This window comes from Borostomias antarcticus, assembly GCF_949987555.1.
Source record: "Borostomias antarcticus genome assembly, chromosome: 2".
NCBI classification, from domain to species: domain Eukaryota; kingdom Metazoa; phylum Chordata; class Actinopteri; order Stomiiformes; family Stomiidae; genus Borostomias; species Borostomias antarcticus.
Genome location: NC_140235.1, coordinates 34,975,623 through 34,989,560, shown reverse-complemented (window position 1 = coordinate 34,989,560; position 13,938 = coordinate 34,975,623). Strand labels below are relative to the sequence as shown.

At 45.9% G+C, this 13,938-nt stretch overlaps 1 protein-coding gene across 1 annotated transcript in view; it reads left to right on the top strand.

The window, feature by feature from the left end:
- arrdc1b (arrestin domain containing 1b) overlaps window positions 1–13,938 on the top strand; it is a gene marked incomplete at both ends in the record, with an annotated part of 32,934 nt that overhangs the window by 8,052 nt on the left and 10,944 nt on the right. Inside the window, one exon of the mRNA XM_084456420.1 lies at window positions 7,544–7,654. Coding sequence (XP_084312546.1) covers window positions 7,544–7,654 — 111 coding nt within the window. The remainder of the gene's footprint in view (window positions 1–7,543; window positions 7,655–13,938) is intronic.

Here is a 13,938-nt window from a genome sequence, read left to right as displayed (position 1 = left end):
CCCCCCCCAGGATGCGATACGATGGAACGTCCCCCGGGCTAAGCCTCTTACACAGACACGCACACGCGTGCCCACACACGCACAGTTGTACGCTTTTTTACATACAAACCCACTTCCATTTTCACCATCCAACCCACAGAAAACACACATCAGTCTTGCATGCAAGACTCCCAAGGCCCGGTCCAGCGTCTGTTGGTTCAGCATCGGTCGGTTTCCCGACCTCACAAGGCTCAGTACGTGAGCAGGGTTTTTCCTAGCTCAGAATGGGTCTTTGGGGGGTGATGAGCACACATAAAAAAAAAAATGATACCAGCATATATACAGTAGGCCTATATTCTTTGCTGATCTCGATTACTAGTGGTCCAAACCATGGACAGTGCAAGAAAGAGGGATGGGCTGCACTTGAAACAAGCTATCAAACACATTTGTAGAGGATTTGAATTGCTATTTTTACTCGAAATTTTTAGCATTTTGGCACTGGTGATTTTCCTTTGGCTCTGGATAAAATCTCTTTGGGGGGCGCCGAAAAAACCCTGATGATGATCTCTCCTTCACACAGGTTTGGTTTGCAACCTGCTAAATATGATCACTGTATTTAGTGGAGATGTGATTTGAATCAGTCATCTCCTTCCAGCTAAAAAAGGCCTTTGCCTGTTAAAATTGTGTTCTTTTTGTTCAGTTGTGTTTTGTTATGCTATGCTTTTAAACCTGTAGCACGCTGAGATGTTTAAATGAAAAGTGCATTACAAATAAAATGTATTATTATTATTATTATTATTATTAGCTGATCTTGCAGTGAAAGAGCGACGGGGCTCCTGGACTAGGGTGGAAGGCCCAGGCTGGTCTGGTGGACTATGGTGGAAGGCCCAGGCTGGTCTGGTGGACTAGGGTGGAAGGCCCAGGCTGGTCTGGTGGACTAGGGTGGAAGGCCCAGGCAGGTCTGGTGGACTAGGGTGGAAGGCCCAGGCAGGTCTGGTGGACTAGGGTGGAAGGCCCAGGCAGGTCTGGTGGACTAGGGTGGAAGGCCCAGGCAGGTCTGGTGGACTAGGGTGGAAGGCCCAGGCTGGTCTGGTGGACTAGGGTGGAAGGCCCAGGCTGGTCTGGTGGACTAGGGTGGAAGGCCCAGGCAGGTCTGGTGGGACTAGGGTGGAAGGCCCAGGCTGGTCTGGTGGACTAGGGTGGAAGGCCCAGGCAGGTCTGGTGGACTAGGGTGGAAGGCCCAGGCAGGTCTGGTGGACTAGGGTGGAAGGCCCAGGCAGGTCTGGTGGACTAGGGTGGAAGGCCCAGGCAGGTCTGGTGGACTAGGGTGGAAGGCCCAGGCAGGTCTGGTGGACTAGGGTGGAAGGCCCAGGCAGGTCTGGTGGACTAGGGAGGAAGGCCCTGGCAGGTCTGGTGGGAGCTTAGCTGAGCTCCCAGCTCCCACTCTGTCTTGTCTGTGCAGGATCCACTTAGGCCATCTGTAAGGGATCATTAGATCAGCTGTCTCTGTGTTCTCTGAGCCTCGGAGACAGTGAACGAGGGGGAGAGCGAGGTGAAGAGAGGGAGAGGCCCTCTAATTGTTTGTAGAGCTTTTAAGAGTTTATGACGATAGGGAAAAGCATTAGATTACTGTAGTGTCCGGATGTGTGTTGAATAATAGGTAGGTATTTGTGCGCTGTGCTGATTGGACTTGTGTGCAATGATATATGAATGAATGACTGTATAATGCACTAAGCCAAAGGTTTGCCGTCCGTGTGATTGTGTATATGAATATGCACACTTATGAACTGAAGTTAAAACATTTTGTGAAGTCAAGATACATACTAAAGTATGTGTTGATTTAGCCATGCTTTATGCATGGAGTGTCGACCAGCTTATGGCTGTTTTCATCATAGCTCTGCCGCAAACACCACTCATGTTCAGGGTGGTCCGTCACTACTGGCTGGAACTGAGTGAGTCTACTTGTGTTTGTGGGTCTACTTGTGTACTGTGTGTGTATTGTATGGTCGGCGGAAGGATACTTGAGAACATTCGAGGAATGTTCTACATTGTCTCTCAACAGATTCACCAGACTTCACTAATCTCCTATTTAATATTACCGACCCAGTTGTGATGAAACCCTAATCGTTGCCGAGGCACAGTTCCCCCCTTGTGCGAGGAGCTCTCCCTGCTCCTTGTTTCGGCTGGGGGATAAAGAGGTACTTCTGTCTGCATTGTTCTCCTAGAGGCCGGCCCTTAAACAAACACACTGTAGCCCCTCTGTTTCACTCTGGCCAGCTGAAACTCTACTCACGGCGCAAGGTAATAAGCAACTGTCGCGTTCCCAGACCAAAGTCCTCCTCTCTAGCCTGTGAATCCCGCCAGGCAGCCCACGCGCTGTTCATTGTTGCCATGCAATGATGTCATAGGCGCCGGCTGATTGGCTGAGTGCCATGCCTCTCACTAGTCACAACCACACCCGGGCGGTTCTCTGTTACCGAGGGAGATTTGGTCCCCTTGAAGATATTTTCATGTCACACACATTGTTTAACTCGCCAAATATTTGTGTACAGCCATATCACTTAAACAATGATCCTTTAACGAACTACAGACAGCTGGGAAGTAGCTATTGCAAAACGAGTACATTCCAAGAAGGTGTGCCCTGAAGGTAGACATTCCTGTACAGTAAAGGAAAGAGTAGGCATGTACAGTAAGTTACCTATAACTGGCCTTTACAAGTATTCCCAAAATGATTCATTCAGGTGAAAAAGGAAAAGAAACTATCACGAAGAAATAGCTAAATAATAATAATAATAATAATGCATTTTATTTCAAGGCGCCTTTCAAAACACCCAAGGTCACCGTACATGGTTAAAACAAGTAAACAGATTATAGAGAGATAGCTATTCAGAGCTGTTTACATGGCAAAAGGGATCAGTCATTGTAAAACCAGTCACACCCAAAGACCCAGATCACACCATGCGTCTGATCCCACTGGGATCAGCCGTAATAACCTGAGCTGGCGTCATGCTCCACGCCCACCGCCATGTTCCTCTGACCTACTTATCGAACCGTGAATCCTCAAAAGAACTTGGAGAGACTGCAGCATCCTGGCGTACTAGAGACCGTCTCTGAGTCAGAGCGGCTCAGTCTTGTCTGCTTCCCTCTGAGTGTTGGTCCTGCTGCCGGTATGGCTGTGTGGGGGTGTGGGAACACGAGGCAAGGCAAGTTTATTAGTTTAGCACATTTCAGCAACAAGTCAAATCAAAGTGCTTTACGTGAGACATTAAAAGCATCAAGACAAAGTGCAACACATAAAAGGTCATATAAAACGAAATGCAAAAAAGGACATTTAAAACAAAATTAAAACAAAATGCAGGAAAAATAAAATACAGGAATAAAAGTTACAGTGCAGTGTATGAATAAATTATTATTTGATTGAATATAAAGCAGCGGCAAAAAGAAAAGTCTTCAGTCTTGATTTAAAAGAACTGAGAGTTGCAGCAGACCTGCAGTTTTCTGGAAGTTTGTTCCAGATATGTGGAGCATAAAAACTGAACGCTGCTTCTCCATGTTTTGTTTTAACTCTGGGGACAGAAAGCAGGCTAGCTAGCAAGCACTAGCAACACTGGTGCTAGAGACAGCTCACGGCCCCTATAGTTCACGAGGTGTGATCTCTAGGTGTGTGAAGACCAACCAGACTGTGGGCGAGGTGTGACTGGTGATGTATGGCGTTTGGCATGCGCCACGTATCCCTGCCTTATCACAGCGCTACAATGGGCTCTTGTTTCTAACCCTGCAACGCTGTACTCCGAGCCAAGGCTCAGTTTAAAATCTATGAAGGCCACGGTTGTCTTGATTAGGATTAGGGAGAGGAGGGGGAAGAAGAAGAAGAAGAAGAAGAAGAAGAAGAAGAAGAAGAAGAAGAAGAAGAAGAAGAAGAAGAAGAAGAAGAAGAAGAAGAAGAAGAAGAAGAAGAAGAAGAAGAAGAAGAAGAAGAAGAAGGAGGAGGAGAAGAAGAAGAAGAGAAAGACTGATTTGATTCCCCTTATGAGATGAAGGCCTCAGAGCCATCAGTCCATCCATACCCGTTGTCTTGGCCCTGTCGAGGGCTCCTGCACACGCTGTCGCTGAGTGACCTTGGCAGTGATGAGTGACGGTGTCCAGACTCCTTGTCCTGTCGGCCTTGTGTTGGCGACACCTGGCTCTGTGTAGCTGTGGAGAGGGTGGCCCATTGCTTCCACGCTGCAGACAATCAGGTTCCCTGACAAACTGCTCCTTCTCTCATGACAGGGCTATTCACCACTCACCCCTAGCCCCGCCACCACTCTGCCTGTCTGCCTGCCTTTCTATCTGTCTGTCTGCCTGCCTATCTGTCCGTCTGTCTGTCTGCCTCTCTATCTGTCTCCCTGCCTGCCTATCTGTCTGTCTGTCTGCCTCTGTATCTGTCTGTCTGTCTGCCTCTCTATCTGTCTCCCTGCCTGCCTATCTGTCTGTCTGCCTGTCTGTCTGCCTCTCTATCTGTCTGTCTGCCTCTCTATCTGTCTCCCTGCCTGCCTATCTGTCCGTCTGTCTGTCTGTCTGCCTCTCTATCTGTCTGTCTCCCTGCCTGCCTGCCTATCTGTCTGTCTGTCTGTCTGTCTGTCTGTCTGTCTGTCTGTCTCTCTGTCTGTCTGTCTGTCTCATGGGTATATTAATAGATTACCTTCTCACCAGCCTTCCCGAGTCCTTTATTTCACACAACAGGGAATTTCAAATACTTCCCATCTGTCGCTGCTAGTTACAGCGACCGCTACTGCTCGCGTGTTGTGTGTCATCTGCTGTAAGACGATAATAAATGACTTTGACCACTGTGATGTAATGTTCGTGTATAGATTCTATTTCGTTATCCCCCTCATAACGGTGTTTGTATTTGGGGGAGGGGGGTGTGTGTGTTTGGGGGAGGGGGGTGTAGCGTTGGTCTTATGAATGGGACAGATGGCTGGAGAAGCGCGGTTTAACGAAGGCCCACATTAATGGGCATCAGTCCGCGAGGGTGAAGGGAATTGCTCCGTTTTGTGTACCGATGGATGTTTGTTATTGTTTTCCCTGAGAGGAGAGGTCCCTGCCCCCTCCACCGTCCCAAACGGACAGGCTCTGCCAGGGGAGAGGAGCCATCTGCCACTAGTGCGTCTCTGGTGCCAACATTGGTCTCTGCATGGGTATGAGCTAGTGGTTGGTTACACAGAGTCCATGAATCCCAAAATCTATCTTTTATTTAATGAATGAATGAATAAATGAAAGAATGAATAGTTAATTAATTAATTCAATGATTCATTCATTTTTGGAAATCAGTATCGATACCCAGCCCTAGTATTGATGTGTTGCATAACTTGTCAGTCATGTAATAATTACAGGTTTTAGTAACACTAACCGAATCGATATTGAATCGAATCGAATCGTGATAATCGATTCTGAACCTTGTGAATCGGAATCGAAACGATTCTTGAAATTCGAATCGATACCCAGCCCCTACTGTCCTATGGTAGTGCCGGGAGGGAAATGTGAGGAGTAGGGATTTCTCTTCTTAGATACCTTCTTTAGTCTTCCCTGCTCTCATATGATGAGAAATCTGTTGTGGTCTTGGTCTCTCTCCTTCTGCTTGTCTCTCTTCCTTGTCCCACAACCAGGAGAAAGGCCAGGTCATCCAGGGATGGGATGTGGTCCAGTTGTCTGGCGGAAGGAGGAATGTGGCCTCGCGTGTGAACACAGTTTCACTTGTTCAAAAGAGGTGGAAGACGGGAGTGAGAAAAAGTAATGGAGAGAGAGAGAGAGAGAGAGAGAGAGAAAGCAACAGAGAGAGAGAGAGAGAGAGAGAGAGAGAGAGAGAGAAAGCAACAGAGAGAGAGAGACAGTGAGAAAGCAACAGAGAGAGAGACAGTGAGAAAGCAACAGAGAGAGAGAGTGAGAGAACCGAGTGACTGGTGCGATGGATAGACAGATAAACCTGCGGTTGGCCCATAATGCAGTGCTGTTTGAGGGATTTGGCTTTAGTAAATCCCTGGCCAGCCTGACCCAAGCTGCCAACCTTTTGCACAATCATACAACATAACCTAACAAAAACTGATCACAGTAAAAATATTCAAGTTCGCAGGAGGAATTCATATTCTTCTCTGGGGTGTTTTATATCTCAGTCCTCAGCTGGTATAAATCTTTTTTTCTTTTTTTTTCTGTTTCGCCATACAACTCAACATACACAGTCATTTATTTAAGCCCCTCCCCCTCCGCCTCCACCTGGTAATACCTAAACAATCAGCAGTCGGCTTTGATAGATGATCTGTGGTCAATAGAGAATAAAGAGCATTACGCCCACTAGTGGCTCATTATGACCGAAGCGAAGCATCTGTTTTAATTTCTCAGTATTATCATGCTGATAAGGGTGTGTGTGCGTGTGTGTGTTTCTGATCCCTGTCTCTCTCTCTCACCACTGGCTTGGAGGACAAACACTCTGCACAAACATGCGGCTGCTTTATAGAAGCGTCATTGTGGTATCTGTCAGACCTGATTCGTGAAGATAGATGTGGGGGGTCTGGAAATCATTTATTTTCGATTTCCAAGGGGCGTTATCAACGGTCAGTCCAAAATGCCTCCATTTGACACAATTGGATAGACCTAACCAATCAGAGCAATGAAATGTGGGTTAGTAATCGTATCATCCTATCAAGTGGATACAGTCGTTGTGTTAGACCCGCCCCATATTAGATAAGCGGTTGTGATTGGCCCGATCACTATCTGGTCAGAGGGAAATCAGTTTGAACGGGTGGATGTCCAGACTGATCTGCGGAGCGAGACGGAACGCAAGCTCACGGGATCAGGATGGCGATGCCAGGCGATGCTCATGACACTTCTAGATCGGTATTATTTACCGCTCAGTCGGTCTCTGTCGACGCGATCCGCCTCATCACACAGAGCGCCCGACCGTGACTCCCTGTCAGCTTGGCGACATCGTGAAACACGATCAAATCTCCCCCAGTACACCAGGTTGACCTTTGCGGTATATCACCACCTCTTTGAAGCGATGCAGATGGTGTGTTCTCCCAGAGAACAAGGCTCTCAGTCTATTTGCCATTGGATTGAACCTGCATTACGTGCATTAGTGTCTCAGTAACACAATCGATAGTCATCGAACAGGTGAGTGGGGAGGCTAATCCCGTCTGTGATTCGGATCTTACGCCCCAGAGCGCCACTATTGAATGTCGTGCTCTGCTATTTTTACACAGCACACCGGGACAGAGCTCTCAAAGAGGTCTAAAGTGGATAAAAGTCCCTCTATTGGTTCTCGTTCAAAAACAACACGTGTAACATTCTTATTACAGATCTCTTTACAACAACATTTTGGCGTGAGATATCGGGGCATTTTCCGTTACAAGTGGTGTATGAAGTGGTCTTAATTAACTTGCCTAGTAAAATAAAGGTTGATGATGATGATGATGATGATGAAGAAATGTGTGACATGCAAATGGAAACCTCTTTAGATTTGAACAATGACATATTTATAATGCAGCTTAATATTTATCTAATTTTGCTTTGCTTTCTGTCTCCCCAGCCATCAAGGTCAACTGCCTGGGCTCATGTGGGGTCTCCAACAAAATGAACGACCCGTCGTGGACCCTGGAAGAGCAGTACTTCAGCAGCACGCTGTCTGTGGCTGACAAAGGTGAGGGTAGGGATGCTCTACTCAGATTAGGGAAAACTACAGATCATTCTTCCCTGTGGAGAAATACCTTTCTGGGGTGTGTGTGTGTGTGTGTGTGTGTGTGTGTGTGTGTGTGTGTGTGTGTGTGTGTGTGTGTGTGTGTGATAGTGTGGTTCTCCATTCACTTCATTTTTCTCTGTCATGTCATGACTGTGTTATTTTGGTGATGATTTGGCTGGTAAATGCATCTCACGAAGAAGAGCAGTTAAACTGCCCATCAGCTGAAGAGGGGGGGGGGGGACTACTGACCTCTGATGGGACACAGCTCTGCTCCACAACCACTGATGAAGGGGGGGTGGATGTGTTCTCCACACACTCTGCCCGTTAATTAACTCCCTCTCTCTCTCTCTCTGTCTCTCCCCCTCTCTCTGTCTTTCTCTCTCTGTCTCTCTCTCTCTCTCTCTCTCTCTCTCTGTCTTTCTCTTTCTCTCTCCCTCTCTCTCTCTCTCTCACACACCAGTGTTTCCTGTGGAACTGATCTCTTGGTGTTGTGGTGTGTGAAAAAAAGAGTCTGATTTCAAAACCAAAACGGGGGATCGGAGACCGCCCTTCCTCCCGTGTTCCTCTCTCCTGTCCCCTTCCTATAAAGATGGCCTAACTTATCTAGTAAGGCTGGTAAAGTCCTAGAGCTTAAAATGTAATTAATTACATGTAACTGGATGGGATAAAACAGTAACCACACAGGCACTTAATAAATCATATGGTTTATAGACATATTTTAATCAGATGTATTGTAGGTTACCATTATAACAGCAGCTATTATAATGGTAACAGCTGCTGTTTTCTGTTATTTTGATTGGCATTTTTTAGGTGGCTGGAGGAACATTAACGCAAGCTAGTGTTGGTTCAGCCAGCCAAAAAGACCGTCGCACAATCCATCAGGCGCTGCACTTGACTCGCACGAAAGTTGCAGAACCTACTCGCGCTTGTGGTGTATTTCTCCTTGACAACGCTCGCTTGAAGGGCTGACTGACGGACAGACAGACAGCAGCGCGTAGCTCAAATGGAGCAGGCTCCGCTTCGGCTCAAACTGTATTTTCATATTACGTTACGTAACGTTAGCAACACAAGGCCAATTTATCAATTAATTAATGTTTTACTTGTCCGATCAGACAAGACAACTGCATGAGGCATTCCTCTTGCCCGAACAGAGTTTACTGGTCCCTGGGAAGCGGGCAAAACTGTTAGCCTACTACAGGTAGCGTGCCTTGTTCCTTAATCCCCCGGTGTGAATCATGGCTAGCCGGCAATAACCTAGCCTACCTGACTGGTCTCATCATTCTCCTCTCTCTTCCTCTTCAAAAATCGTTGTATGTCCATCTGGAAAATTGTATTGATATATTAGGTTATAGGATCCGCTAGTTGTCATCAGGGAATTATAAAACCAAAGGCTTTACCAACGTGCTTGAGATGGGCAGGAGCTGTCGGCACGTCTAACTGTAGCTATAACGGCACTTAGATTACTAACATAAATGTATTTTAGGCAGTAGGCTAGGCATTTTGAGGAGTAGGCCTAGGTGCCAGCACCAGTGTTTGGCCCAATTCAAACACTGGTTAACACTATGGTAATATTTGAGCGTCAATTAGCCAATTGCACAACTCCAGTACTTCCTGAAATTAGACATGCTTCTCTATTTCCTGTCCTACACTATTGGATGAAGTGATTAATCAGGTGTGCCTGACTGCAGCACAATGATCAGGCACACCTGAATAATAATTTCATCCAATAGTGTGAGACAGGAAATAGAGAAGCATGTCTAATTTCAGGAAGTACTGGAGTTGTGCATATAGTGAATAGCCTACCTATCTTTCGTTGTAACCTCATGCCGCTCACTGAACAAAAAATCCCTTTACGCGAGTTTTTTCCGATCACCTCAGAAAGTAGACCTGGTCCAGGGCGATATCTATACAGATAACGCCCTGTTACTCTCAATGCAATTTGCCTATGAAAGCGCTTCATCGGCCCGGTCGTCCGAGTCTACAGACAAAACCGTTTTGTTACTCACCAAAGTAAACACATCGTTGGAAAGATGCCGCCCATGTTGGGGATGATGCATTACATCTTAAAGTCTCTCAACACCATTTAAGATGTAATGCATCATCCCGACATGGGCGGCAGCAGTGAGTAGGCTAAACAAAGCGGAGAGCGCCGATTCGCCGGTAGAAGAAGACAGTCGATGCGCTGTGGATATAAAACATTTAAGTGTACAAATTTGCCTTTTATTTGAAAGGTGGGGGACTACAAACTGTAGCGCTTTAGGAAAAAAGGCTTTCATCTTTCCAACGCTGTGTTTACTTTGGTGAGTAACGAAACGGTTTTGTCTGTAGACTCGGGACGACCGGGCCGATGAAGCGCTTTCATAGGCAAATTGCATTGAGAGTAACAGGGCGTTATCTGTATAGATATCGCCCTGGACCAGGTCTACTCAGAAAGGAGCAGCATGGAGCGGCACAGAGTGCGCGGCCTATAGGCTCTTTATTGAAAATAAATAGTCCTAATGTGGGCGCGACAGTGGTTTTGAAAGCGCATTTAGGCGGAAATATTTAGAAGGTTTTATTTATATATAGCCTAATTTGTATTATTGGTTTTTGTATCAAATGTTTGGTGTGGCGGCAAGGATCTTGCCGTGGCGGTGCGCCACAGCAAAACCTTACCAGCGGAAACGCTGCACGCACACACAGACACCCTCTCTCTCACTCTCTCTCTCCCTCCCACTCTCTCTCTCTCTCTCTCTCACAGACACACAGACACCCTCTCTCTCTCTCTCTCTCTCTCTCACACACACACAGACAGACACACACACACACACCCTCTCCGGTCCTAGCGGAAGAGAGGTTTTAGAACAGCTAGTTGTGTTTGTACTTGCTGTGTGTTTTTCATTTCCAGGGGATGGAATGTGAGGATCGTGGTGGTAAACCTGTTGAGAGTGCATATTTCGGCGCACCTCTGGGGTACTCATTAAGCAGACCCAGGCCTGGATGGCCACTGGAGCGTCTAATCTATGGCGCTTAACACATAGCAGTGTGCCGCTCACAGCAATGGCTAACCTCACCTCTCTCACCTTCATGCCTGGTGTTTCCAAACACTGCTGGGGCGTTTGAACCCAGAGCAAGCTGTTCCTATCTAAATTATACACTTATTCCAATGCGAATAGACTAATTATCCCAATGTGAATAGAATAGAATAGGATCTGGAAAGGTGCCGCAGTGTACGTGTGGATTTTATTGAAGATGTGAATGTGAATACTGATTGTCTAATGCAAATATGAATCCCATGAGATTTGAATGTCCGTGTGCCACTAGTTTGTTGAAGGGATGCTGCAAGCTCAATCAAGTCGGTTCACTATTCGTTTCGGTTTCGAAATGCATGAAAAAAAACAAAGACATGTTTGTTTTGGTTCGTGGTCTGTGATTTGATTCAGTCTATTTATCTGCCTTGTGCATCACCGCAGAGTTTTCTGCATGGGTCACAGATTGAATAGGTCGGTCGGTCGGTTTCGGTCGGTCGGTCGGTCGGTTGGTCGGTTGGTCGGTTGGTCGGTCGGTTGTGCAGAACATCCATGACGGGCATGTAATCAACTATGTCATGGCAAGTGTATTTTGAACGGGTATAAATCTTAAAGCCAAATCTTATCTACAGTATTTTGATTTCAGTTTTCAGTGCCTAGGCTAATTTATTTGCAAAATGTAACCTATAGAGGAGAGGGGTCGGAGGGGCGGGGTGTTATAATTGCCTTTTAAACAAGACACTATATACTGTAGGTAGGCTGTCCTTGTCTGCTCGTAGGCTTTCCCATTGGTACATCTTCATCTACAAAGCATTCATTGGTCTGTTACCTTTATATCTCTCTGTGTTCTCAGGACTACCTAACTGTCTCAGTCCCCAGAACTCGCACTGAGTTTGGGAAGAGGGCTTTCATGTTCTCTGCTCCCTCTACCTGGAATGGACTCAAACATCTCTGAAGCGCCAGACTCTTGTAACACTTCATCATTTTTAAGCTCAACTCATAGACTTTTTAATGACTCCTTTGGGAGGGTGCAAATGCTTTACTACATACAGTAATGTTTAATAAACATATTACAGTATGTTTATTACACTGAGTTTGGGAAGAGGGCTTTCATATTCTCTGCTCCCTCTACCTGGAATGGAATTTCAAAAATCTCTGAAGCTCCACACTCTTGTAACATTGCATAATTTTTAAGCTCAACTCAGACTTTTTAATGACTGATTTGGGAGTGTGCAAATGTGTTACTACTGTACATATGTTGTGTACAATACACATTACTGTATGTCATACAGTAATGTTTATTGGTCATTGTACACCCTGTCGTAATAGTGCATGTGTATGATGCTAATCTCTCCTTCTTCTGTCTGTGTTCTCTGTCTTCTGGCCAAATGTGTTCTATATTGGTCTGTCTTTGTTTTAGTTTCGTGATGCTTTTTATGCTGCCATTTTGGTCTGGTGTTGCTCGAAAAAGAGTTCTTTGATCTCAAGCTTCTTTACCTGGTTCAATGAAGGTTAAATAAAAAAAACAAAAAAAAACAATGTCTCAACTCTCGAATGGACCATGCCATAAAAATGCAGATAGATAGATAGATAGATAGATAGATAGATAGATAGATAGGTAGGTAGGTAGGCAGGTAGATAGATAGAGAGATAGATAGATAGATAGATATATACTGTAAATAGATAGATAGATAAAAACCACAGTGGGTACACGGGCACTTTGAACTAGTTGAAGCCAATGTGAATACCGATTGTCTAATGCAAATATGAATCTCAGGAGATTTGAATGTCCATATTTAGCCTACTACTACTCTGATGAAGGGATGCTGCATGCTCAGTCATGTATGTGGTTTTCTTTGCTCCAACTGACAATAGAGAAAACTATTCTGGTCTAATACAACTTGGCATATCCTCATGATCACATTACTTTTTTTTTTACATTACATTACAGCCATTTAGCTGACGCTTTTATCCAAAGCAACTTACAATAATTGCATTTACTGTAATGTAGGGAAAGCCAATGTACTACTACTTGCCAGAACTCCAGATCTCCTTTCTAAAACAAGTGGCTACGATCATATAGTGCTTAGGGCAAAGTGCAAGAATAGCAATCTAAAAAGTGGGTGTTTAAGAGGGAGGATCGTGGTACTTCTTGAAGAGATGAGAATAGCTTGAGCCTGTGGCAAAAGATGGGCAGCGACTCTGGCTTATGTACAGTACGTGGCTGGCTTGTTTCTGTTCAGGACTGGTAGGGCGGAAGCCAGTCATGCCACTGAAATAGCTGTGAATTGAAATGACATGAAATAATGTCTGATAAATTAAGATAGGTCTTGTCGTCTGGACACATCAGTTCCAATGCTAATCCAGCACAATAAGAGCGGGATAGCCAGTTAGCTCATGAGCTCACAACTATCAGCAGCTTCCATAACATTAATGGTAGCGGTCAGTGGCTAAAGCAGTTACACTGATGATAACATAAAGAAATAAACATAAATCTTGAACCTCGGTCTCCCGGGTGGGAGTCCAATGCTCTCACCACTACTCTACTTGTGCAGTGGAGATCGGTGGGTTGGTTTTGGTGTCCTTGTCCAGTCCCTAGTGTGGGTTAGGGCTGGGACAGGATCTGATCTATAAGGCAAGGAGTAAAGGTTGGAGTGAAAGGATGAACATGTGGAGGTTTGGGGTATAGTCCCATAAAGTCATCCCCACCGGGTCTTGAACCCTGGTCTCCCGGGTGGGGGTCCAATGCTCTAACCACTACTCTACTTGTGCAGTGGAGATCAGGGGGTTTGTTTCCTTCTTGATTTTGGTGACTACTACCTCTAGTGGTGCCAACAGAGAAATGCAGGCCAACATTATCTGGAGTAACAGAGGGAGGGAGGGAGTGAAAACTGGACAAACGCTATACTAGGTGCGCTGGCTTACAGCCACGCACAAAAAGGAGAAGACCCAGGACAGACCCTTATGGAACCCCCATAGTCAATATGTGTGGTTCCGACATCGACCCTCTCCATGTCACCTGGTAGGAGCGGCTCGTCAGGTAGGATGCAAACAGGGAGTGTGCAGAGCCAGTGACACCTTTCTCCTTGTGGGTGGAGAGGAAGATCTGGTCGTCTACCGTATCAAATGCTGCTGACAGGTCTAGGAGTATCAGGACAGAAGAGAAAGAGATCGCTCTTGCGACATGGAGTGACTCTGTCACTGCAAAGAGGGCGGTCTCTGACGAGTGGCCAGCCT